The 25959-nt window shown below is 40.8% G+C and overlaps 1 protein-coding gene and 1 long non-coding RNA gene across 2 annotated transcripts in view; one reads left to right on the top strand and one right to left on the bottom strand.

Annotated features, from left to right (window-relative positions):
* The window catches only part of LOC134174076 (uncharacterized), a 78065-nt gene that overhangs the window by 37541 nt on the left and 14565 nt on the right, over positions 1 to 25959 (bottom strand). The window lies entirely within an intron of this gene.
* Positions 831 to 25959, top strand: NELFA (negative elongation factor complex member A). The gene is made up of 12 exons (XM_062638648.1): positions 831 to 998; positions 1113 to 1377; positions 8952 to 9123; positions 10257 to 10418; positions 11341 to 11430; positions 13266 to 13396; positions 13570 to 13639; positions 14606 to 14694; positions 16420 to 16531; positions 18777 to 19033; positions 20027 to 20126; positions 21686 to 25959. The coding sequence occupies exons 2-12, from the start codon at positions 1126 to 1128 to the stop codon at positions 21868 to 21870; spliced, it is 1620 nt and encodes a 539-aa protein (XP_062494632.1). The 5' UTR covers positions 831 to 998; positions 1113 to 1125; the 3' UTR covers positions 21871 to 25959.

The raw sequence follows: 25959 nt of genomic DNA, 5'->3' as shown, positions 1-25959 counted from the left end.
TGAAAGCACCTCCACAGCAACCGCTTTGCTCTCCCACAGAAATCAGATTGTAGAGAAAACGTTTACATTCAAAAACTTGAGTGGGTTGAATCTGCTCTGCACTGGAACTCCTGTGCTTTAATTCCACTTAGACACTAAAGTGAACCATCTATGGCACACTTGAAAAACTCTGGAGTCTTCTGGGATTTCGGCAATAGATGAATGTTTTATATTCGAATCGCAATGAGCAGAATCAGGAGGGAATCCGAGTAACACGTACAACCCCCCGATTTCTGAGTGCCTGCCGCTTGTGTTAGACACGGAGGTAACCTCCTGCACCTCTGAAGCACCCAGCACAGAAAACCTCGGGGGGGAAATGATGAAAAAGGCACTTCACTTTGTGTCGTATCGCAGCAGCACCTGGGGGACTCGCCATCTAACACCGCACCAGCAAGAGGAAACTACGGAGGAGGTGCGCTTTAAGGTGCCATTAGCCCTAATAAGCTCCCCTTATTAGGTTGGAGAAACAGGCCGACCAGGGGGAGAGTGAAAGGAGTGAGGGATTACCCGCGCCACCGGGACATGGGGGCTGTGAGGGAAGGAGATGTGCTTCTACCAAACGCACCGCCGGGAGGAAGAGCGGGCGGCAGCAGGGCCCTCAGCGCTTCTCCCGCCTTCAACGGCTGAGCCAGTGAGGCGGCGCCGGGCAGGAAGGGGAAGGAGGGAGCAGCCGGCTGCGGGAGGCTGGCGTCCTCGGAGGGGAGTGTCTGCCAGAGGGCTGTGCCGCCCGACCCCGCCGTGGCTCGGCATCCTGCTCCCGGTTCTCGGCCCGCAGAGCCCTTGAAAGTTAGAGCGAGCCGTGGGGGACACTGAGTCGGGGCTGGCAGAGACGCTTCCCTGCAATGAGGCGGCGCCATATTGCAGTACGGCAGAGAAGCTGTGGTGGGTGCCATTTTGCATCCGAACGGGAGGTGAGATTAGACTCGCTCTTTTTCGCCGCCTGGGCGCCGCCATTTTAGGTTACGGCAGAATCTCCACCTTCCCTAGCGCAACCTCATTGGACGCCGCCATTTTGGCTTACGAACAAGACGGCGACCCGGAGGGGTCCTTGCCCCCTCCCTTCCTCCGTTTAGGTGTCTTCATAAAATGCCCGTTGAGAATCCCCTCTTTTTTCGCTCCGCTCCCAAGATGGCGTCGATGCGGGAGAGCGACACTGGCCTGTGGCTGCACAACAAACTGGGCTCCACAGACGAGCTGTGGGCGCCGCCGAGCATTGCCTCGCTGCTCACAGCTTCGGTGATCGACAACATCCGCCTCTGTTTCCACGGGCTCTCCTCGGCCGTCAAGCTGAAGCTACTCCTGGGGATGCTGCACCTGCCCCGCCGGGCGGTGGATGAGGTGAGGGCTGTGTAGGAGCTTGCGCGGGAAGATGAACCGAAGCGGGATGAAGGGGAAAAGGAGGTCGGAGATGATGTGAGGGGAAAAAGGGGCAGCGCCAGCACCACCTCCCCGCCCGCACATGGAGTCTGGAGAGGGAGACCCTGGGGCCGTGTCCCTCAGAGGCCTGGCGCTGCCCCCGGTTGGAGCGGGCGGTTGCTGAGGGGGGAAGCCGGGCAGGGTGTAGTGAGGCTGGTCCCACAGACATCCCCGCTTCATGGTCGGGGAGTGGGAGCAGGGAGGTCTCGGCTGGTAGAGCGGTTTGTTGAGGCCCTGCGCGGAGGACTCGGTGCGAGGGAAAGCGCTCAGATTCCCAGTGATAAGGGAGTGAGTGGAGTGGAGGCTTTGGTGCTGCTCCTCCTCTTCCTGCTCTTCGGGGAATCTCTGGTTGATACTGGTCTTCTGAAGACAGTTTCGACCTGAAACCCATCTTACACGTCCACGCAGACTCGTAGTTGTAGGGCTCTGTTTTGATAGTTTGGGTGCCCCTGGGGAAGAGAGCTTTCTGAGGCAGCGGTTGTGGTAGGAGTAGGACAGAGAGGCAGGAGCGTTTATGAACGGTCGTGTGTGTTAGGCTTCCTTCCCTCTCTTCCCTGGCAGCTGTGTAGGTGTCCCAAGAACATCTCAGCTTTAGGAAGGACAGCAGCAAGTGCTGAAACTTTGGGACTGGAAGATTTGGGGTCTGCACTGAATGGTGCTTTCCCCTGACTTCTTGCAGTCAGGTCTTGCTTGAGGGAAATTGCCATGTTTTGGTTTAGTTTTTGCTTCTCTTTACCCTTCTGGGAGCAGATGGTACTTTCCTTTATTGTCTTACCCCAGCTAATAAAGCTGGCTGGCTCGAGTCTGAGCTGGCTCTGCAGGATTATTCGCTTGGCCCTGGACCATACATCATCTGCAGCTGGTTTATTCTCACCAGTAGGCAGCTACTGATGTTTGAGACAGTAATTGGAGAATGACTGGGAGACATTTAAGTTTCTTTAGCCAGGTTTGAGGAATTCCTCTCCTACTTCCACCATGTATGGTATTAGTTCCTTGTAACAGTCATGGAGCTGGTGTGTAGTTATTCCTCACCTTGTGTAGAGTATCCTCAGCTGTGCTTGCAACAGTCTCATTCTTGGCTAGGGCACAGCTGCTGCTTAAGCTTAATATATTTACTAGGCAGGGTGTGGGGAGGGCATATGTAACTTGGATTATTGTGTGCTCAGCTTTCATGTACTTCTAAGCTGAAAATGCACAAGCGTTAGTTCAGTGCATGTTGTTTGTCTTGCCACATGTATCTGTGTTGATTGTTCAGTGTTACATGTAACTGGTGTCACTCAAAAGAAAGAAAATTCATCTTGTTTGCTTTAATTTTTAAAACATGACGTTCATGTTCAGTGCCTATCCAGTGCACAAGATGTCTTCCTTCTGTGTGACAAATGCAGTTGTGTTTTGGACAAACAAAACCAAGGCCAGAAAGGGGGATGGGGAGCTATGCATATGCTCATGTGAATTCTGAGTAGGCAAAATTCTTCTGAAGTAGCATGAAAATCCAAGTAGCCTGGAAGAAAAGAATATTGCAGTGTTCAGAAAAAGCCAACAAGTTAGTGGTGGTTTTAGATTGAAGAAGAAAAGAGCTCAGAAGAGCTTAGAGACCTTCATAAGTAACACTTATGTCAACTCTTTGAGAGAACAGCATTCAAGCAAACTGAAATAAGTAGTTGGAATGCTGGAAGAGTGTTCACTGAGTGGGTAAAAGAACTTTTAAATCTAATTCTGAGGAAGATAGCACAATGCATCTTCACTTGATCTGAGCTTTTCTTAGCCATGAAGTGTACGTAAAGAAGAGCAAGTCAGTTGCTGTGTGGTTTAGTGTATTGTTAAAGGGATCTGTCATGTTCCAAATATAAAGCCCTTGTTACTGCTGTAACAAAAAAATATTGTGGGATTTTTCACTTCTTTGGTAGAGCTTGTGACTTCAATCAGAAGTTGAATCTTTCATTGTAAATGGAGCACACTTGAGATCTAGGGGTTTAGCATGTTTCAGTCCTTTGCAAAGTACCTCAGGGATGTGATTTTTGTCCTGAGAGGAAGGACTTAAAATTGTAAAAAAAAAAATAGAACTCGTGAGGCAGAAACACATAACATTGGTAGTAGGTGTGCTGTGATCCTTACAGACTTCCTTCTGTACATGGTAAAACCAGCTGGCGTAACCAGACTGCTGGCAGAAAGGCCTGTTGTGTTATAGGATACTCATAATTTGTGGTGGGTTTGTTAAAATAGATTATATTTGTGAATATGTGCTACATCTTGCATCTTACTGTCAGGATTTTTGACATTTTAACAGGCTTTGGGTATGATATCCAGAACAGATCTGTATGTGGTTTTGTGTTCGGCCTAGGTGCACTTTGCTGGGCGCTTCTCCGCGGTATCTGTGCTCAGTGTATTGTGGAGTGCTGAACATGGTGTCTTTGCTAGCAGAAATACACTGGTGTAGGATACTGGAGGTGAAGTCTGTCATTTGGATATCACTCCCATATCTGAAAATGATTAAACTTAACTGTCAAATCACTTTATTAGCCTCTTTGGAAAGTCATATGTGTTTTCCGTGCCATGTGCCAGTCTGTATTGATCATGTGTGAGAAGCACTGAGCTGGCATTTGGAAACCTAATAGTATTGGAAAACACATTGCATCAGGTTTGTAAAACTTTGGGAATCTTGATAGTGGATGCAGGATATGTTACTGGTTTGTTATGTAAGTGTTGAGTTGTATTTCCCCTCTCTAGATGATAGATTGGACTTTGGTTTTCTTCTCTTCAAAACTCTGCCCTCCCCCCATTTTCTGTTTTTTCACGGAGGCACAGAATAATATGGAAACCATTTGGGAGCAGACAGCTGAGTAAAAAGTGATGTGGAAATTGGGAAAAGTGTCATGGTATTGGGGTTTAGAAGGGGTTTAATTTGCTGATGGTCCTTTCTAAATCTTTGGGAAAGCTTCAGTCTAGACAAGTGAATCTTCAATGAGCTCTATTGGAAAGCACAGTCCTTAAGTGTTTTTTTTCCCCCTGCAATGTAATATCCTTCAATTTTCCTAATGTTTTCATTCAACAGTCCAAATATTGTATAGATGTAAGTGCCTCAATTCTCATTATGCTCCTGTGGGATAGGTAATAAACCTAAATTTTTATCATGCTGTGAACCTCATTACTGCTTGTTTGTTCCTGCTGACTAATAAGAATAATTGGCTCCCATTTTAATTTTAAGTGTGGTTTGGAGGCAGTTATCAAAAATACCTTTTCCCACTGTAATTCTTAGGGCAGAATTCACTCACTCCTGCCCCCCAGTTTTGTTGTCTGCTAAGTTTGTTTCTAGATAATTGTGCTCATTTGCAATGATGCCTCAAGCTCAGCGTGCTGCTGACTGGAGTTTTAGTTGTGCATTTGGCAGAGCAGTTACTTCTGTTTATTCTGTATGTTATATTCATGTTAACGTGATTCACAGTGACAAGTGTGTGTTTTCATTTTGTGCCAATGTCTAATTTATTTGTTCAGGGTTAGACTGTGATGTTACAACCAAGTCTGGAATGAAGACTGCGAGCTCCAGTCCTCTCTCTGAATTACCTTGAGAGGAAGGTCCCTATCCCAGCAGTGACCTGCTCTTTTATTACACTAGCTGCAAGAGAGCAAAAGTCCAGACTGTGTCTTTTTTTTGCGTGGGTGAATCAGGAGTCCTCATACAAGTGGGGACTGTGGAGTATTAGTGCAAAGGAATAAAAGGGCACATAGCACTTGTCTTTCCCTCTGTGTTCAGGGCCGGCATCTTTCTGGCCTGCATTTAGTGTTCTGAATTTTTCTGTGATGTAATGGTATACTTTAATGTAATGCTACTCTTGGCCACTTCTACTCTTTTTCATGATTAAAATACAAACCACATACAATAGTGATATTTGAGCCATTCTGGGTTTGTATTTATTGATACTGTCCAGTGCTTTTAGCTTAATGAAAATGCTGTGTAATGATACAGATACATATTAAATATCTCTGTGGCCTCTGAAAGATTAAAACTTGGTTGGGTTTACAGTGAGAATGGTGAGGCACTGGAACAGGCTGCCCAAAGAAGGGGTAAATGCTCCATCCCTGGCAGTGTTCAAGGCCAGGTTGGACAGAGCCTCGGTCAGCATGGTCTGGTGTGAGATGTCTCTGCCCATGGCAGGGAAGTTGTAACTGGATGATCTTAAGGTCCTTTCCAATCCAAACCATTCTGTGATTCCATTAGGCAACTGTTATTGGAAGGGGCAATTGTCTAAACATATAGTCACATCTATTAATTTAGGCATAATATAAAGCAAATGAATGGGAATTCATTACAAGAAGTCATCTTTGAGTTATCACTTAACATGTTTCTGGTAACATTTCCTTCTTTATCCCTTCCCATGGTGCTGTTTGTGTATTCTTCCTGCATAGCCACTGTTAATCTCCCTTTGTCTCAGTTCCCAGGCTCTTTCCATCCTGCCTGATCCTTTCTTGTTACATGCTTCTAGTTGCATCCTATGCTCTTTGTGTGTGTGTGTGTGTGTGTGTGTGTGTGTGCGCGCACGCCAGGAGGCTGAGAAAAATACCTGGGATCCTTAAGTTTTAGACGAGGCAAATGCCAGAACATGTTGCATCAGATCTTGACATTCATGCTTTACAAGGCACTGCTTGGAGCTAATAGGACTCTTAGTGACCCAGTGTTGCAATCTTATACAATTAAGAGCTTGGGGTTATGCCTGTGCTCTGTAAAGTAATAGAAAAGCTGTAGCTAGAATTATGTTATTTTGAGTTGCATTTAATGCATTCTCAAACCACAGATGTTTTTTTTTTTTTCAGCTGCCAGTTCAGCAGTGAACTGGGATCATTATATTTAAATTGCCATTTGAAGACAAACCTGAGTCAAAACTCAAATCCAGGCTTGTTAAATGCAAACCCCTACTCAGGCAAGGTCTCTGGTTAACTTACAGTACACATTAGTGTGCTTTGCTTCCCTGTGTATGACAGTGCCTGTTCTTTCACCATGTGCTTTCTCCCACAAGGCTCTGTGATAATGTTGTTTGCCTAACACTGGGCAAATAAATTGTTTCTGGGTTCCTTTCTTGAAGGAACCAAAGTCACATGAAGCAGTAGGTTGTGGCACAAGTAGGTAGCTCAATCTTTAGCTACCCTGAGAGCAGCATGGATGTAATGTGCCCAGACAAGATCTCTGTAGGAACATATGTAATACAAGCATGTAGCTCTGTACAGTTTTTGGTACAGATAGGAGTTTTATGGAGCAGAAGAGAGGGCTAAAATGGGAGGATATAAGAGGAATCTTTCCTCCAATTATTGCCTGAGTGCGCTTTGATGGAGGAAGTTACGTTAGTGGTGTTCAGATAAAAGCTTGTAAAAGAACTATAAATAAACCACAGCTTTACCAGCTGTCATGGCAAGCTTTAAATTTGCAGGTGTATTGCAGAAATCAGTACTGTAATTCTTACAAATTAGGAGAATAAAGGACTTTGTTTAGATAATATTCACACACAACTTCTGCAGTAGAAGTGTCTTCTGATGAGCAATTTAGGGTTAGAATAGAGAGATGGACAAGTCTGTGTGGAGTCTAGGTGGGGTTTTCATTTACTGAGAAAGAAGTGAGCAGTGGAGGACAACAAAGATTAGAACCTTAGAAATTGATTCTCTCCATTGGGTAAGTGTTGGTTAAACCTGAGCACGTTAAACTGTGCGTGGTCACGATTATGTCAGTTTAATCCAAAGCAAATCTGTAGTGCTGCTGAACATGGTAACTTGTACCATCTGCTCCACTCTGTGGTTCTGGTGTTTATGTGACTATAGTCAGCCACACCAAGGGCCTGATCAAGCTTAAAGATCTAAAGATGTTGGGTTTTGGTCAGCTTAACTGATCTGGTGTGTTTCACAAGCACATTGCTATGAGCACTTAAACATGCAAGGGGTGAAGGACAGACTGCCCCAATAGTGCATGTGTAAACCTTCCTAAAGTGAGAGGGCAGTAACATTGTGTGGGTGAAAGGAGTTGAGAAATTTCAATATTTGTCTGCCTCTAAGCTTTAAAAAGTGCTTGCATGGGAAAATGAAGAGCAGGAATTTAACTTTTCTTAGTTGCATGAGTAGAGTAAGCTATTAAACTTTTTAATGTAAGATAAAGCTGGTTCTGAACAAAGGGAAAGAAATACAGGATAAAGGTGAAGATAAATTTCTTGCTTTTCCCCCTGTGTTTGGAAATATGTAGGTTGTAATTAAACTGTGTGTGCCATCATGGGCTATGAAAAATCAGAATTCAAGTACTTTCTTACACTTGTTTGTAAATTCTTTAGTGTTAATACCATACAGATAGTATGTCTTAGGTACTTCATGTAATTTTACTGTTACATTTTGTGGCTTTGTAGATGCACAGTATACCTCAGACATCTTAAGCTCTGTGAAAATAATGCTTTAAGGCTTACATGAAAGCTTACTTGGGGGTAGTGGAAAGGCAAATGTTCAGTGTTTATTTGGGGGGGCGGGGGAGAGGGTTAAGAGTACATGTGAATGAAACAAAACCATGAATTTAAGAGATTCACTGTGTAACCTTTGACTGTAGTTACCTTGATTTTTATTTCATTGCCTAGTGCCAACAGACGTATAGATTAGTGATTAAAATAAAAAAAACCCGTGACAGTAAATCTTGTGCATTATTTCCCCTTTTTAAGATAGGTGCTTAAAGAAAAAAAAACAGGCACTTTTTTTCTGATTATAGAAATTTTGGGTAGACGGAAAATCTTGTTACTTGTAAATGCTTCATCCCTGGCTATGTTCAAGGCCAGGCTGGACAGAGCCTTGGGCGTCATGGTCATAGTGTGAGATGTCTCTGCCCATGGCAGGGAGTGTGAACTGGATGATTTTAAGGTCCTTTCCAACCAAAACCATTCTGTGATTCTATGTTAGAGGGTTGTGTTTACTTCTATAATATGTAGCTTTTGTCAGACAGTGCAGTAAGCCAAACACATGTCATTTTGGAGAAAGCTTAAGTAAAATTTTGATGACTTTAGTTTATGTTCAGATGCTGCAAATATGGTATGTGTGCTTAATTATTCCGTGGCCTAGGAAGGGGCACATCTTCGTTTAGATGCCTGTTCTATATAACTTGTATTCTAGTTGCATATTCTTATCACTGGATGTGAGGTGTGGGTACATTGGGAGTTTAAGTGTAGAATGTAAGGAGACACTTGGCCTGTTGCTCTTAGTAAATATGTTCAGTGCTAAACAAAGCTTTGAGCTGCCAAAAGCTCAAACCAAACTTGGGTTAGATTGACCAAAAGCAATGTAAAAATGTTACCTTGGTTCATTCTTTCCTTAGTTATAGAGTTAATGTATAACTGTGAAGTAATATCCCTCTTCCCTTCCCCAGTAGTAGAACATTGTGCATGTTTATGTAAGTGTGTTTTTAAAATAATAATAAAAAATCCAACTATAACTTGTTTAAAACTGCTTCCAATTGGCTGATTTTCTTTTTCTTTTTTTGGTAGATGAAAGGGGCACTGACTGAAATTGTCCAGCTTGCTACCTTGGATTCAGACCCTTGGGTCTTAATGGTAGCTGATATTTTAAAATCCTTTCCAGATACTGGCTCCCTTAACCTTGATCTTGAAGAACAGAATCCCAATGTTCAAGATATTTTAGGAGAGCTTAGAGAAAAAGGTAAGCCTTTTCTGTTGGTGAGAATTACAGAAATACGCCCTTTTTCAGGAATAACCTGTTGCTTCTCATTCAGTCTTTCTAAACAGAATTAGTATCAGGACAAGCACCATGTCTTGTCTCAACTACCACAGTTCATGATCTGGCATGTTACTGGACTGGCAACTGTGATATTTTAGAAATGGTAACTTCTTAAATCATCTTTTCCACATCATCAGAATTTATGTGCTAGGTATCACCCTGAGTGCTTGTGAAGAGCAACACACAAGTTACTGTGGATTCATTAGTAGCGTAGCCAGGCTGTATGTGCACTGATAGGTAATTGATTTACTGCAGGAAGTTGAGGGGTTTCTTGTATATTGCTCAGTCTCATATTTTGTAGTACCAAAGCTGACGGTAAGGCTCTGTTCTGCAGTGTGTGTGTTGAGTGTATGGAAGCACTGCCTTTGTGGTGGGGGGCACCTCTGCTGGAAGTCCTCCTCTAGGCATCAAATGATAGGTGTTGTGGGGGAGACTGAGCCCAAGCAGAGCTCTGCTGCTTACGTCTGAGTAGCTACCGACTACCAGCAGGTGAAAATACTGGCTCAGGCACTTGCCAGTCCCTGCTTCAAATAATGGAGTAAATGGGTGATGCAAAGCTACTTCAATAGATTTGATTTAGCATGTTGCCTAGAAAAAGCCCTTGGGCATCAATGGGCAGATCTGGTGTTGAATTAAGGATTGCAGCAGAGCAATAATGAAATAACTTGGAAGTGGAAGCATTTTGTTTTACTATAAACAAATGGTCACTTATCTGTTCACACTTTTGGTTTGCATTTTGTTTAGAAGTTTCCTTTTTATGTGTGATTAAGGAATGTGAGAATTCAATCATATTTATCTTTTACTCTGACAATAGTAGCCTGTATAAAGTTCCTATAACTTGGCCAGGTATAATAACATGGAAGCTCTTATGACGCTAATGTAAAAAACAAACTTCCTAATAACTGGTTCTGTATGGTGTAATAATTACAGCTAAATTACTCTTGGCATTTAAACAAGTCATCTAGCATTTAAAAACATCTGTACAGTCTACTTGTAAAATGTTTTGTAATTAGCTACCAGAGGTGATAATACCCATGTGTTAACTCTTTATGCAGTAAGTGAATGTGAAACTTCAGCTATGTTGCCGTTGGAATGCCAATACTTAAACAAAAATGCCTTGACAACACTAGCTGGGCCACTTACTCCCCCAGTGAAACACTTCCAGCTGAAAAGGAAACCTAAAAGTGCCACTCTCAGAGCTGAACTCTTGCAGAAGTGTAAGTAGTATTACAGCTAGTTGGTAAGATTGAGTGGTGAAAGGAACATTCCTATTTGATCTTGTGTCCAGTATGGCAATATTAAAGTTTTCTGTTATAAGAGCTGGCTGATACTTTTTCTTTGACAGACTGCTGTGTATGGAAGAGTAGGTGCAAGTCATTCTGGCTGAGATTATATTAAAATGCTAATCTTTACTTAAATGCTGTTCAGATTTCAAAACATACAACCAGTTGCAGCTTTTTGAAGTGCAGTTATAGTCTCTCTCTTATGGGTATATTTAACAGTTAGTTGTGAAGACTTGAGGGACTGCTTTGGTTAAAGCTCCTGAAACAATACTGAAATAAGAACCTAGTTCTGTTTTGCCATGTTTTTACAAAAGGGAGGAAGAGCTGCTAATCACTGCTTTCTTTTGCACTGCATAGCTATATCAGGTGTGAAAGCCAAGAAAGGCAAGGAGTATACATATAGGTATTGGTAGCTGGTTGAACTAAGCAATCTTAAAATAGCATACTGTAGCTGCTATTCCATTGCAGCAGCTTGCTGCTTGGATGTAACTTGAGTAGTTGTTGTGGTTAAATACAAGATCTGTAACTTTTTATGAAGTTATGTAGACCTTTCTTCTAATTATTTCAGTCTCCATCGAGTACATTGACTACTCTGATAATGTCTTTTGGCTTGGACCATCTTGTCAGTTGCACAGTCATGTTGATTTTACATCTTCTCCAAATACTGTGTTTACCTTTTGCATAAATGACCTAGGGTTTAATTAAAGTATTATTCTTTCTTTATTGCTATTCCCATCTTCCTATGTATTAGTTTATAACATTTTATATAAGAAGCAATGTATTGGTTTGGGTGTTGGTTTTTTGGTTTTTTTTTCAGCATAAATGCTGTAATAACTAAAGTCCTTTTTCTTTTTAGCAACAGAAACTGCACAACAGCTCAAGAAGACTGCAGGAGTGCCTTTCCATGCCAAAGGCAGAGGCCTGGTCAAAAAGATAGATACAACAAGTATGGCTCACTTTCATCACTTCCTGGAAGGAAAATCTGATAAAATAGCCTTGATGGAGAATAAAATTACTGTCTAGTTTTAACAAACTCTTCAATTCTTCTGATGCAGAGGATTTCTTCCTTTCTGCCTCTTTCTCTCCTGATATTTTAATGCTTCTCATGTGTCAGAAGGAACAAAAGTGTGGGGTGTTTCTTAAATGGCAAGTGTATCTGCCATGCTTGTAAAATGTGCACAGCTAGATCATGCCTGTAGACTCTGGTAAGAATTTAATTTGCATCAGGCCAGGAATAACTCCTGACTAAACCCTGCTGCTCGAAAAGGGAGTAGAGTGGATCACAGTGATGTGCTGTGCTCTCTGAAATCCTGTGAAGTAGACTGAAACTGTCTTGTATAATTCTGTGTGAAGAAAGAAAAGGGGACAGTGTGCTCTCTGCCAAGGCTGTGCAGTGTCTTCTGTTTGATGGGCATGACAAAGATGTATAATCATTCTTCGTGTTCATAGATTTCAACTGTTAGCTGAAAAATTCAAGCAGTTTGGGCGTTTCAGCAAAGTGTTTTGACTAGGAGTAAGAGGAGAGTTCAGAATTTGTTACGTACGTTAAATCACTGCACAGTTATAACTTCTCTGACCATCAGTATGATGCTGAGGTGTAAAACTAGAGTGTTTTCTTGGTGTGGCAGCTGGAAGCTGTGAAGTACTTTGTGTGGGTGCTATTTAAGATGTGGTTTTAAGCACAAAAGTTTAGCCACACATTCATACAAGAAATGCAGAAAGTGTAGATGTAATTTGAGCTAAAAATTGTCCCAGTATAGGAACTGACCTTTAATTCTTGGCATTCTTTTTAGCTGTTGAACTAATAAAGCAAGTTCTTAGACTTGGCCTTTAGAGCCAGGTGGTATCTGGAAATCTGAGCTATAGGATCAGCTGGGATTTACTCTGCTGAAACTTACATTGGTCAGGGAGGATTGTCCTACAGTGAAAAGGTTTTCAGTGCAGCATAGAGGGGGATAGAGAGTATCTAATCTCAGACTTAAGTTCTGTGTTTGTCTTAATAGTAGGGTATCAGGACATAGTTGATAGTGAGGAGGCTCAGAGATCTGACAGCTATGTTTGTGTCCCAGTGTTTTAGTAGTTGATGAAAGAATGCTGTTATCAGTACTTACATTGAGCATGAGCTAAAAGGGTAATAGGGTAAAGTTGGGGGAAAACTGCTTCTTACAGGTGTAGCAGTTCCTCTTAAGTATTGAGACAGCAGCTTTCCCGTTTGTAATGGACGCACAGATTGGATCCTCCTCCTTGTGCAGACAGCAGGTCCAGAATTTCAGATCCCTGTGTGAAGCACTGATTTACCTTTCCAGTAGATTACAAGCCCTTAGCCCTGCAGAAGCTTGGCTAAGAGTCTTTGACTAAATACAGTCTCACCAAGTAGCTAGATCTTACAGTTCAAAGAGCAGCTTGGGCAGTAACTGGATTCAGAACATTTGTACCCAATATGTTTGTGTTCAGATTTTGTTTGCTGTAAGTGAGGAAAGCATCAATGTATGTAGCAGAAACCCATTTTGATAGCAGTGTACGTGTTTGGTTACTTCATTTGGAATGGGGTTGCAAGCATTAGCGTAGAGATTGGCTTTTACTCCTTGTTTGAAGGGTAAAACCTATTCTGACCTTTGAGGGACATGTAGTGTATTATAGACAGTTTCAACTTATAAACACCTGATGTTCAAGGGATGGACTGTGTTTAGTAAGAAGGGGAAAAGCTGTAGAACATTTACTTTTTGTTTGTAAGTAATTAAACATATATTACAGTTGTTGCCTTTTTTGATCTTCCTTAAGCACCACTCAAAGGAATACCAAAACAAGCTCCTTTCAGGAGTACTTCAGCACCCAGTGTGTTTAGTTCTTCTGGAAACAGAACTCCTATTCCTCCTTCAAGAACACCTTTGCGCAAAGAAAGAGGAGTAAAGGTAGGTGCACTCTTTCTTAGCCTCTTGTTTTCCTGCTCAGCTATCCCCCCTATCTAAAGTGAATTTCTGATGCTGTTTTGAATCAAGTATCAAAATATTAAAAAAAAAAATGAAGGACAATATATAGAGAGATAAGCAATGGTTATTAAGTTCTCTGTGGTCTGTCTTTTTAGCTTCTAGATATCTCTGAGCTGGATATGGTGGGTGCTGGCCGTGAAGCAAAGAGAAGAAGAAAGACATTAGGTCGGTATAGCATGCTGCCTGTAAAGGCTACTAATACACCTGCAAGTAGGGTCTAGATTTATACTATCCTGTTGTTCATTTGTTAAAACTTACCATCAGCTGAACTTTAAAAAAGGCTAAAAAATGCTTTAAGAGAGGATTTTCACTTCCCCCTCCCCAGTGCTCCTAATCACATTGCCATGTGCCTAGGTAATAGCTTGGCTCAGTTGCATGAAATGATTGAACTAGTCACTTGTGCTTTGGGCAGCATATAGGTGTGTGACTGGCTTCAGTACTGTTCTGAGATACTTTGCTTACTTCTACTGGCTGAATGGCCAAGGAAATTAGTTGAAAATAATGTTGAAACAGTGTGTAGTGTGGTCTGAAATTCTGGCTGAGGGATTTTAAGTGAATAATACCGGATATGCTGCTCTGAAGTCAAATGACAGTGCAGTGCTCTACTTAACCATGTTGGGAAGATACACTAAGCCTCAAAACCAACCTTTTTGTATTTGTCACTAAAAAAAGTAAGTACCACCTCAGAACAAAAACAGAATTGCAGTTCAGTTTTTGCTTAAGGTTTTGATGCTTTCTAATATTTCAAAATTAGCCAGTTCTGCCTAGTTACTCAGTTACTGTATTTTGATGGATATACATAGAATCATAGAATCATAGAATAGTTAGGGTTGGAAAGGACCTTAAGATCATCAAGTTCCAACCCCTGTGCCATGGGCAGGGACACCTCACACTAAACCATATCACCCAAGGCCTCGTCCAACCTGGTCTTGATACACTGTGGTTCAGTTCATAAATGGGTTCATTATACAATTGTGTATGAAGATTACTGTATCTGCCTTTCAGATTATACCTCTTTAAGCATGTTTTAACCGACTGAGAACTGCATTTTTATATATTTGTTCAAAAAAGTGTATCTAATTCAGTGTTTCAGAAAAATTCCTTGAACTGACTTCTGTCTTTATACAATAGATACAGAAGTTGTGGAAAAGCAAGCCAAAGAAGAAACGGTAGTAGAAAATGCTACCCCAGATTATGCTGCTGGCCTTGTGTCTACACAGGTAAAACTAAAATAAGCAATAAAAAAAAACAGTATGAGGAAACCATGATGCATGTTATTCTAAAACACTAAAACCACTGTCAGATGAATGGGCTAACAGAGCTTTCTGACCCTGGAGAGGTAGAATCATTTCACTCTGCCTGTGCATCCTTGGTGACCCTAGTGGAATAGTGTCCACACAAGTCTCACTGAGGAGCCCTTGTCAGTGACCTATGCCCAGGAAGAACAGCTCAATACAAGCAGCCAATTAAGAAATATTTTTTTTTTTTCCCTGAAGATACTAGCTTGTTGCTAGAGATAATTCAGTCAGGGTGGGTGGTGGGAGGAGGAGTTGTGTGCAGGTTTTTTTCCCCGTTCTTTCAGACATGGTGCATTGGAAAAACTGTGATGTAGCTTTGTTTCTCAGTCCGAACATAGCTTTTACAAGAATGTTAGGCCCTCCTCCCACTTCTGAGTTAGAAACTGTCTGTTCTATTCCATCAGGCCTTGGCCTGGAATTAATTTGGACAATAGGGTTCTTTAGATACAAATAGATTATTTGAGGCTGCTGCACCCAGTGTCTGCAGGCCTCTCAGGATAATAGAAATCCTCTCAAATCTGAAGCATCTTCTTCCAAATTTAAAGTGGTTATGATTGCCTCTGTCTCTTAAAGTCCATATGCTGACATTCAGTGCTTGCCTTTAGAGAGCTCTCTAAAAGACCCGTGATTCAGTTGGTGAGTCAGGCATTTTTTCCTCTAGAGCCTAATGGTAAGCACATGCAACATTGGTCCCATGGTTATGCTGGTAGGAATCTATCTAAACAAGCCAAAACCAACATAAAGGCAGATATTGTTAGGCCTGTGGTGATAGTGAGGGTAATTGCCTGCCTTTCTTTGAATGCTATCTCTTTTTTTTTTTGGCAAGCTCCACATATTACTGAACACCCATCTTATGTCTAGTAAGAAGAAATTATTTGCCTACTAGACTTCTTCCCCAAAAACATCTTTTTGCTGTCAACCCTGATGTTTATAAAGCTGGATTGGACTAAAGATCTTTATAGAGATACCAATCTGTTGTCTTTATTCTGTGTGTGCAATGTCATGGACAAAAGTGATATACATTAAGAAACATATATGGCATTTTCTTTGGCTTGATCCTAGATGACATCAGTCATGTTGGTGCTGACTGCCTGTTTCAGTGGCAACAGGATTTACCTGTGCCTTTACTACTGCTTTCTGCTTGTTTATGTCCCAGAGGCCATTGCATTCTCCTGGGTGATGTTTTAGTAGGCCTTTTGCCCTTGGAGGAGCACAGGTTTCTGCTTGCTAATAGTAAACAGCATGTTAGCTCAGGAAGAAGATCACTTGTTTCTATAGTGTAATTCTTCAGAGTACTGTCTGCACAAATTTCATCATCTAGTCTCCATGCTCCCAAATGAGGAATGGGATAATGGAACAGCAGCTTGACTCTCTCTGCAGAAGTACGTTCTTCCCGGCTCAGACTGTGCCTTTGGAAGCAACTTGATCTGAATTAGGGGAAATAAAAGCTGTTTTTTCCCTCCTAGGATAATTCTAATGCCTGAAGTTTGTGTAGAGAGTTAAGGTTGAAAGGGCAAACTTGCCCTACCAGAGGAGTCTGTATTTAAGTTCCCAAATTATTATTATAGCAGAATTAATTGTACTTAAAATACAAAACCAGCACATGAATATATGCAGTATGGCTATAACACTTTATTTGTTTTACAGAAACTTGGCTCACTGAACAATGAGCCTGCACTACCTTCTACAAGTTATTTACCTGCTACACCCAGTGTGGTGCCATCGTCCTCGTATATCCCAAGCTCTGAAACACAGCCAGGTAAGAGAGACCTCTTTGGTTTTTTTTGACCAAATACTTCCAACTGCCAAGCTCTGCCTTTATTTACAAACCTACTATCCCTCAACTTTAGTGAAACTTAACCTTAGCAGTCTAAAAATCCATTGCAGGAACCCAGCATTTGGGTTTGAGGTAACCAGACATTTTATTTAACCTGTATGAAGAAAATGCATGTTGGTTTTAAGTCTTTAAATGACTGCTAGGTAAGCAAGCAAAGCAATTTACTGGTTGGTTGGTTGTTGGTTTTTGTTGTTTTTTTTTTTTAATCTTACTCTGCAATAGAAAATCCAGGTTTTTAATCCCTAAAAAGACACCAGTAATACACATAAGTCGGGAGTATATCTCCATATGCACATCTATACACATGCACAACAGTTGCTTTGAGTGTCAGAGACGTTAGTAGAGGCAAGTACATATTAGCTTTCACACAAGCTGGGATCCAGCCATCTGTTTGCCTTTTACCTTATTATAATAGTCTGACGGTGGCTGAGCTTCTGCTTAGTTTGAAAGTACTACATTACTTTCAGTTGTAGAAAATTGCCTATAGTAGAAAACAGTATTTGTAAACATCCTTCTACACCCTTTATTTTAACACACTTGGTTTTACTTTTCCTTCCCTGCTGTGTGTAAGGCTTTAAGGGGTTGTATCAGTTTGCACTAACAGATGTGCATGACTGAGGTTCATTGTCAGGCCTTGTAGTTACCAGAGAACCAACATTTCAGTTTAATGCATTTTTTTTATTCTTGCTTCTTGTGATTTGGTACTGTAATGTTTGTCTTTATGTCAGCTGTGGCGTGTTGGCCACTATAGAAAAATGCATATGCAAAACCAGATCACTTGGCCCTGAAACAGTTCAGGATCTCTCTGAAGGTCCATGCAAATCTTCCTCTGGCAGAAAATTGGCATCTCCAAAAGGAATGCAGCCAAGAGCATGTCAGTGTTGTCAGCAGCTAGTAGTATTTTCCAGAGCCTTGGCATTGTATTCAACAGCAGGAGAAGCCTAGTTTAAAATTCTCTATTGTCTTTCTTTGTTCCCTATTTTTTTCCTTTTATTTTTTTTTTTGGAGTATGAGCTATCAATCTTTTCTCATGGACAAGGAACATAAACTTTCATGCTTTCCTTGATATAAGATGCCCACAGAAGATCCATAGATTTGGTCTCATGTAATCTGAGGCTGCATAATTAAGACATTACTTTATGCAAGTCAGTTGTGATGACGTAAGAGGATTGTACAAAATTTAGGGGTAGCTAATAGTTACAAATGCTCTTCCTCTGAAGTGTCTACTGTCCTGTTCCACATTTTACTCCATAATAGCCATATTGTTAAATGTGCCATATTGTGTCTGTGCGTAAATGGAGAGTGGCAGACCTCTTGCTCTCTAAAATCTGATCTGAAAAGCATCAGTGTATCTACCTTTTAGTCTACTGTGAAGACTGTGAAAATAAGTTGCCATAAACCTCATGAAGTTCGTGGAAAGGTGTTTAAGCAGCTGTGACTATGTCTTAAGAGCTGCAAAAAGATGTTGCTGGCTACAATGGGTAATTACTGTTTTCCAGACAGATGGTAACTTACGAAATCAGAGTAACCTGATCAGATATGTAAATCTCCACCTGCAGCCAGGATCACCATAGTAACTCCTTTAAGTGCAGGTGAATGGATCAACTTTAAGAAATAACAGAGTTAGGACTTCTAAATACTGTGGGGGTTTAACCCTCTTGGCAGGAAATAAAGACTTATTTGTGAAGAGTACTTTTCATTCTGACATCTGTTAAAATATTTGTGTATTTTCAGTATTTGTTAATGGCTGAGATTTAATTACCATTTCCTTTGGAAGCTGCTGCTGTATTAGGGAAAACCTGATGAAATATTTTTATGGTTTTAGCCTCTACATAACAGTACAGCAATAATCCTGGAGGGGTCAGAGTACAGTTATTAGAGCTACATAAACTAAAAAGTAAATCAGTTTCAATTTGTTTAATCTGGTACCCGTTAAACATAAAATTAGATGCTTATTGTAGTATAATCTGTATTGGACAGGTAGTCAGTTGTCTCTAAGTGTTGTAGATAATTGAGTGGAAAGAGCATTATTACTTCAATTTTTCACATAGATGTTGAATCATGGTGGTAAAATGGAATAAGATTTATTAGTTTTCTTTAAAGGCCATTGGTGATGCTCATCCCTGTTTGGATTATCATATTTAATTGTCCTGGTTGGCCTTTGCAGCTGGTTCTACACGAGAGGCCTTGCAGACTACCCGGCAGACCGAGGAGCCTACAGCTCCAAATGCTACTACAACTCTTCCTGCACAGTTCAAACAGAGAACACCCATGTACAATAGCAACTCAAACGCACCTGCAGCCACACCTACCTCACCTCTAACACCTACCACACCTCCTGCCATTTCCCCTGCAGCACAGGCACCACAAGTGGCCCCCCAAACTCAGCAACAGCCACCACCAAAAAAGAGCCTCTCTCTCACAGTAAGTAAAACAAGGTTCTTTTTGACTGCTGCTTTTGGTGTAGATTGGAAAACATGAATCTCTATTATTGAGCTCATACAGTATGTTGGCAGTTCCTGGCCTTTGAATTATTGAGTGATTTAGGTTGCTTTTTTTTGTGACCAGAGATAGTGAAAATATTTTGTGGCTTTGATAGCATTGCTGTCTTAATCACAGCATTTTTACTTGTGCAGTGCTAATGTCCCAATAAGATGTCTTTACTCCTATTTGTTATGTAAAATAATGTTGTGTTATTCATTATAAAATGGATTTCCAGCAAAGCTGTTGCCCAGCCAGTTGCCTGTAATGTAAGCAACAAAAAGGATCCTGTCATTGCTGTGGTAGGAGAAAAGGTATCCATGGATTATTCTAAGGCAAAAACCTTTTATGTCTTCATCCTTTCACCCCCCTGTTGCGCTTGGCTTTTTTTAAAGCCTGAGAGTGGGGAGGAAGGTGATTCCTCAGGAACAGCAGTTACATGTCCTGAAGCTTCTTATTGCTGTATGTTGGTATATATTATGTGCATGCTGAAAGTTAAGCAGGTAACTAATGCAGAATGTGACTGATTTGAAGACTGCTAAGCACATCTGTAAGCCTGCCTTGTGAGATCTGAACTTTTAAGAAGCTGAGTGACCTTTTCGGTACCTTTGCTTCATTTATTAAATAAAATTAAAATCCTCAAATTATTGCAAGCCTGGGTTTGTTGGGGAAAACATTAAGTCTCAGCACGTTTCAACAACTTTTTAAAGGTAGTTGTTTTTTTTTTCCCCAGTTTGAGAATTCAGTTATTTCTGTGTTAGGTTTAAGCATTAGAGAGGGAAAGCCTTGAGGTTAAGGCAGGGTTGTTTTTTTATTTACTTTTGTAGGTCTGCAAATTTCCACTTGAGTCTTTTATGCTTGTCTGTGATTCTTAATATGGTACCTGTTGGCAGTGTTTTCTCCACTGGAATTCATATTTGTTGTTATCTCTTGCAGAGGGAGCAAATGTATGCTGCACAGGAAATGTTCAAGACTGCAAACAAAGTTACAAGGCCAGAAAAGGCTCTTATACTTGGATTCATGGCAGGATCCAGAGGCATGTATTGAGACCAGTTTAGTTTGGTTTTGAATACCTAAATCTGAAGCACAGCCTAGCATTTCTAAATGTGCACATGTGAATGCAAGACTCTTGCTTTAGCATTTCTCTGTACATACTGGACTCTCTGTTCTACTCTGGGCTGTACATAAATTATGGATTATTGCTCTAGCTATTTCAGTTTTAACTACCTGGAAATGGGTCTGTAGAGTCTATTTCCAGTAACTCGAACAGTCAGAGCAGCTGCGAAACACAATAGCTACACAACTGAACACATGTAATAATAGCATGGCTTAGAGGCTGAAGAGAAATGAGGCAACCAGTCAGAACAGTGAACAGATTGTTCTGGTCCTAGTAGTCTGCCTAGAAGGCCAATGAGTAAGTTCTTCAGTGCCAAGTCGGGGTACAAGTTGGGTAGTACAGAGCCTCTTTGCTAATTCCTTAGTGTTGGAAATGTAGCAACTGTTGTCTTGGAGACTTTAGCTATCCACAGGTGATGTGACTCACAGGAAGATAAGCTGCCTTATAGCTAATCCTGTCATATATTCACCTTGATAGACAAGGCTGTTTTACCCAGAAGATTATCAGATGTAAGATGAGAAGGAGCTTAAGAGGCCTTAAGTGAACTCTGTCATCTGCACTAGGTCTGCTTTCTAATTTGGTAATTGAGGGCTTTTAACACTGGAGCGGTGGAGCGTAAATGTGGTTCATGCATTTGGATTAATGCAACACATTATTGAAGATGACCAGGGTGGAGTTACTGTGGTGGTCCCTGGGCTTTAAGAAAGTTTTGTGTATCTTGCATTAATGATGGTGCTCTTTACTATTCAAATGCAGTAGGAGGGTGTATTTTTAATGCTTACACAGGCATTCTTTTTTGCAAAGCAAGGTAAAATGATATTTTGGAAGTGCACCATGTGCGTGTTATGTATATTCACATATGTGTCTATATAGATAAGTGTATATAACAGTCTGAATTATGAGTTCCTTCTGTAATGATGTCAGCACCTTCTAAAGGCTGGGTAAATGTCAATTATGGTAATCCTGAGCTTCTTGAATGCCAATTCCAGTACCTTGAAATGTAACATTTAATACTTTTACTGGCAAAGAACTGAGTCTTGAACTAGTGATTTCAGTGAAGCTGTTTGGGCTTCCAGAGCAGCTGAAAATTGTTGAGGCTTTTAACTGCAAAATGTATCTCAAATAAGGTAACTCTGGTGGTTCAGGTTTAGCAGCTCCCACTTAAATATAAACTTGTCTTAAGACTCTTGATGCCTACAGAAATGACACTGGCATGCTTTACTCCCCTTTTTGGTGTTCTTCCAGTTACTTTAGCCATGGGGTTCATCTTCTGGGGTCTGTTTTTTTTCATCTTTAAAAGTCAGTCTGTAATGTATGGAGGGAGGAATATCTTTGTGTGGCTGTGTCTATTGGGGATACTGCTTGCTCAGGTTTGAGTTTGGCATTTGTTGCTTGGGAGTTTGTTTGCTGTAAGTTTTCTTTACCTTTCTTAGTACAGTGCTGAAGTGTATAATTTGTTCCTATTCTTGTTTTCACAGAGAATCCTTGCCAAGAGCAGGGTGACATCATCCAAATTAAACTTAGTGAGCATACAGAAGATTTACCAAAGGCAGATGGCACTGGCAGCACCACTATGTTGGTTGATACGGTCTTTGAAATGAACTATGCTACTGGTGAATGGACCAGATTCAAGAAGTACAAACCTATAACTAATGTTTCCTAAGAGATGCAGCAACAGCAGACTGGACCAAATCAAGCTCAGAGTCAACCAGCTCTTAGAGTATGTCAACTGTACAAAATGGCATTCATGTGTACATTTCTTAGTACCCTCCAGAATAGAAGCTGTGGCTCTTCGACTTAACTGAGCTCAGTGAACACAAAAGATGGTGTCAAATTTGCTTTTTCTTTTTTAATTATGGGAGAGGGAAAGGTGATCTGGGGGGTGGGGGAGATGATGTTGGTGTGTTTCTATTTTCCTACAGTTCAAGATGCCAGAAAAGAAGATCACAACTGAAAGATTACAGATGGGAGCAGTTTACTTCTGAGTACCAGAAGAGAAGACTACTGCACAGTCATTCACGGTTTACCATTAAACAAGGGCACAGATCTTTATTGTAAAAAGATTTTCTTTGGCTACATGGATTCTATTGTAAGAATGGACATTAAAGCACCACATGCTGGTGCTTGATTGGTTTGTAATTCAGCTGCAGTATAACTAAGTATTGCAGGTGGTAGATGTCCAGTGTCTAATGGTACCCACTGTGTTTAGCTTGTTTATGCTTGGGTGACAGAATGAGATGGAGCAACTTTGTTAACTCGCTATATTGTCAGTGTCCATGCCCAGCATGAGTTAATTTATATCTGACATTATTTGAGATCAGGAGAAACTGAATGTTGGACCTTTCTGAAGAAAAACAAAACCAAAATTAAGAAGAAAGTAGTGGAGGCTTGCCACTGCCTAGAAATGATGGCCCTTTGCTATGTAAGTAGAAGTTGATGTGTGACTCTTGCATAGCAAGCTGTTGAACAGCATCACTTACCTGGGGGGAAGTGAAACTGTAACATCTCAAGACCAATTGCAGCTTGATTTAAAAATGGCCTTAGAAAGGGTTGAGTGACACCTGTCTGAACAGAGGTGGTTGGGAAGGTTTGTTGTCTTGAGGCAGTGTTTATGTTTGGTTGAGTTTGATTGCCAAGCCCTGATACAAACACTTTTGAATGACTGTAGCTGTGGTTCTTACCAGTGTAGTTATATCAGTGTCATCACTAGTGTGGCCACAATTATACTGGCATATAAATGTGCCTTATACTTGTCTCCTTCTAGTAGAAGCACGTTTTTATCTTTATAACTGTGTTCACACCACTGGTATAATTTGGCTTTAATAGGACAAATAAAAGCTTGCTTTTATTGAGAGAGCTTATGTTCATAGTCCAGGATTCATCCTTTGGAAACTTGGTTTCATCACCTGAAGGAGGCTTGAGTTGAATGTCTGGGTTCTACCAGTACTTGTGTGTGGAGCTGTGCTTGGTTGGAAATGGTGCTGGGGAGGTACCTTGAACTGACTAGAGGCTCATCTTGAAGTGGAACTCTTAAGATAAAATGAGGCTTTTATCTTTTTTTTAATGGAAAAGCAGACCAAATCCAGTAAGTACTCTTATATACTAACAAAGACACTTAGATGATTGATTAGAGCCTTTTTGTATTGGGGCATTTTTATTGCATTTTATTTTTAGTTTGTCAAGCAAATTACCCAACAGGACGGGGCAAGTGTAAGTAATAAGAAACCTGTATTCTACAGTTTTAAGATGTGACCAAAAGTGTAGGTTTCTTAACTTTAATCAAGCAAATACACAGAATGTTCTAGCTCCTGCAGTGGGCAAGTTATTTGATGACAGCTGCTACCATCACGCAGTGTTGTGTATGCATTAGTGTGCAAGTTACTCCCAGATAACTGTCATACTGGGGGCTCTCCTCCACATCAGTACCCCATTTCAGAAGCAACCTAGATTGTGATTCTGATTGCAGTTTTACTTTATACAGCTAGAAACCAGCCTGACAAGTGAGGATGAGCAGTGAGGTTTAGTTTTTTTAGGAGTTCAGTAGAATGTGTTTTCATGGTTCTAACTTACTTGGTTATAGTAGATTACACAGGGCTAACAATAGACTATGAAAGTGTTCACCTTAGAAAGGTTTAAAGAAAAGTGACATTCCTTTTCTTGTCTGCATTATTCAGATTTTACAGCTTTCTTGCGATGACCAGTTTTATGTACACATGTATGATACTCCTGTCTTAACTGTTGCTGCTTGCTACATAAGCTGCAAATACCAAATACAATTTTTAACATGAAACTTCTTGAAAACTGGCTTGAAAGGGCATGTACTGTCACTGTAAATAGCTGATGCAAGACTTTGCAATTCAGTAGTGGTCAGGAGCTGCTGTGTGATGCCTTTTTCGGCTTACTTGAGATTAACTGGGGTTCCTCATTAAACCTTACTCTGTAGAAGTGTGTATGTCAGACCTGTGCTGTGGGCATGGGGACAGCTCTTCCTCTCCTCTTCAAGAAGCCCTTCTAGAATGCAGTGGAGTCATTTTGAGTGCAGTAGTGTGTAGGAAGCTTAATCATGCTGCTATTGGTATCTGCTGCCTAACAAAGTTGGTCTCCTCCAGGCCTGTTTGTCTGAAGTCGGTCATACATAATAAACTGAGATTTTAATTAGAAGCACAGTATATTTTTAATTCTATTAAGCCACTAGGATAAGGCAGTTTAAACTGCAGAAATAATTTATTTGTGACTTCCTTACCTTCAATACCACAGCATTACTTCAACTTGGTCTGTGAATCTAGAAAGTTGCCTTTCTTTTTAAATGCCTAAAGAAAGGCAAGTTTCTGCAATGTTGTTAAATGATACCGTAAAAAGTAAAACTACATGGAGAGAATGAAATCATTGAACCAGTGGCCTGAAAGTAGGGATAATGGTAGACAATACAGAAAGGGCAATATCAAATTCCAACATAAAGGAATTGTTGTATACAGAACAAAATTTGGCCCTGGAACTTGGTATTTTTTGTCTTGACTATTCAGTCACTTGGATGTTAGCTGATTCTGTTCAGTGAGGCTCAGTATGTGCTGTAAGATGAAACAAGAACACTTGTTGACTGTAGAGTGACTTGCAGATGCACTGACAAATTGACCAGAGAAGCAGTTCAGAATTTTATTAAAGCTCTATTTTTATCCTTTTTCCTTTTATCTGCTCATGAAGTTTTAGGAAATAGCAATCCCAAACTTCCCTAAGTGCATTGCTGCACCTCAGTAAGGCAAGATATCCCAGCTTCTCTTGCCTTTGCTTGTAAGGGATCACCTGTCTGTGCAAGCTTAGGCATGATATGAATTGATTTGGTTTGATTTTTGGAGTATGGAATACTGGAGGAAGAAGCAGTGAAAGTGGCTTGTCCTGTCCAAAGCTTTTATTCTTGGGAGAGGAGGAGCACATACATGCATAGTCAGACTCCTTTAACAATGTGCCCTACAGCAAAGTATTGGGTTTCTTTAGGCTGTGTTTTCTTTCATGAGTGCCATGAGAACCAGGAAAGATAAAATGAGTGTAATGGAAGAAAATGAGCCTAAGGAGGATGCTGAGCAAGAGTTCTGATCATAGATTCCATCTTCCTTTTTGACAACATCTTTTTTTCCTTCTCCTGTGCTCTGTAGTTACTCCATACAAAACAGTCTAGGCTTAGTTTGGTTAACACTAATATTCATAGAATCATAGAATGGTTTGGGTTGCAAAGGACCTTAAGATCATACAGTTCCAACCCCCCTGCCATGGGCAGGGGTATGACGCATTAGACCATGTAGGGTTGACTTGATTTTCCCTGGTAGTATTGCCATTTAATCTTCAGTTAAACACCATAGGATGCTGGATGCAGTGGGGAGGAGCCTTAGGTAGTTGCTTGGCATCTCCATGTGCAATTGATCACTTCTCTCACTAAGTTGTGTCAAAGTGCAGACCACTTTTCTAGATGAAAAAAGCGTAAGACTTTGACATGATTCAGTTTGAGTGAATTGCATCTTCATAGTAAGTTCTGACTGGAAAAGAAAATAAGACTATAAAATGTTAAGCCAGAACCCTCTGGGAATCTGGTGCCTTTAACAAGAACTGTCATTTTGTATAATGTTACATCTATAGCATAGCCCGTATGTTTTCTATTGTTTTTTTTTGTACAGTTGTAAATTCAAAATACTCTGTCTTTGAGTACGTATTTTCAGTGTAATACAGTATGTATAATAAAAATCTAGATTTTCTAAGGAAA

Source organism: Pezoporus occidentalis, unplaced genomic scaffold (genome assembly GCF_034315485.1).
Source record: "Pezoporus occidentalis ecotype Australia unplaced genomic scaffold, CSIRO_AGI_Poc_V1 ctg58, whole genome shotgun sequence".
Classification (NCBI taxonomy): Eukaryota; Metazoa; Chordata; class Aves; order Psittaciformes; family Psittacidae; genus Pezoporus; species Pezoporus occidentalis.
This window is presented reverse-complemented; position numbering and strand designations above follow the sequence as displayed.

Coding starts and splice junctions, on each gene's coding strand:
- NELFA (XM_062638648.1), top strand. CDS start 1,126: ATGCCCGTTGAGAATCCCCTCTTTTTTCGCTCCGCTCCCAAGATGGCG. Junction 11,431..13,265: donor CAAAAAGATAGATACAACAA/GTATGGCTCACT, acceptor ATCTTCCTTAAG/CACCACTCAAAGGAATACCA. Junction 16,532..18,776: donor AAGCTCTGAAACACAGCCAG/GTAAGAGAGACC, acceptor TGGCCTTTGCAG/CTGGTTCTACACGAGAGGCC.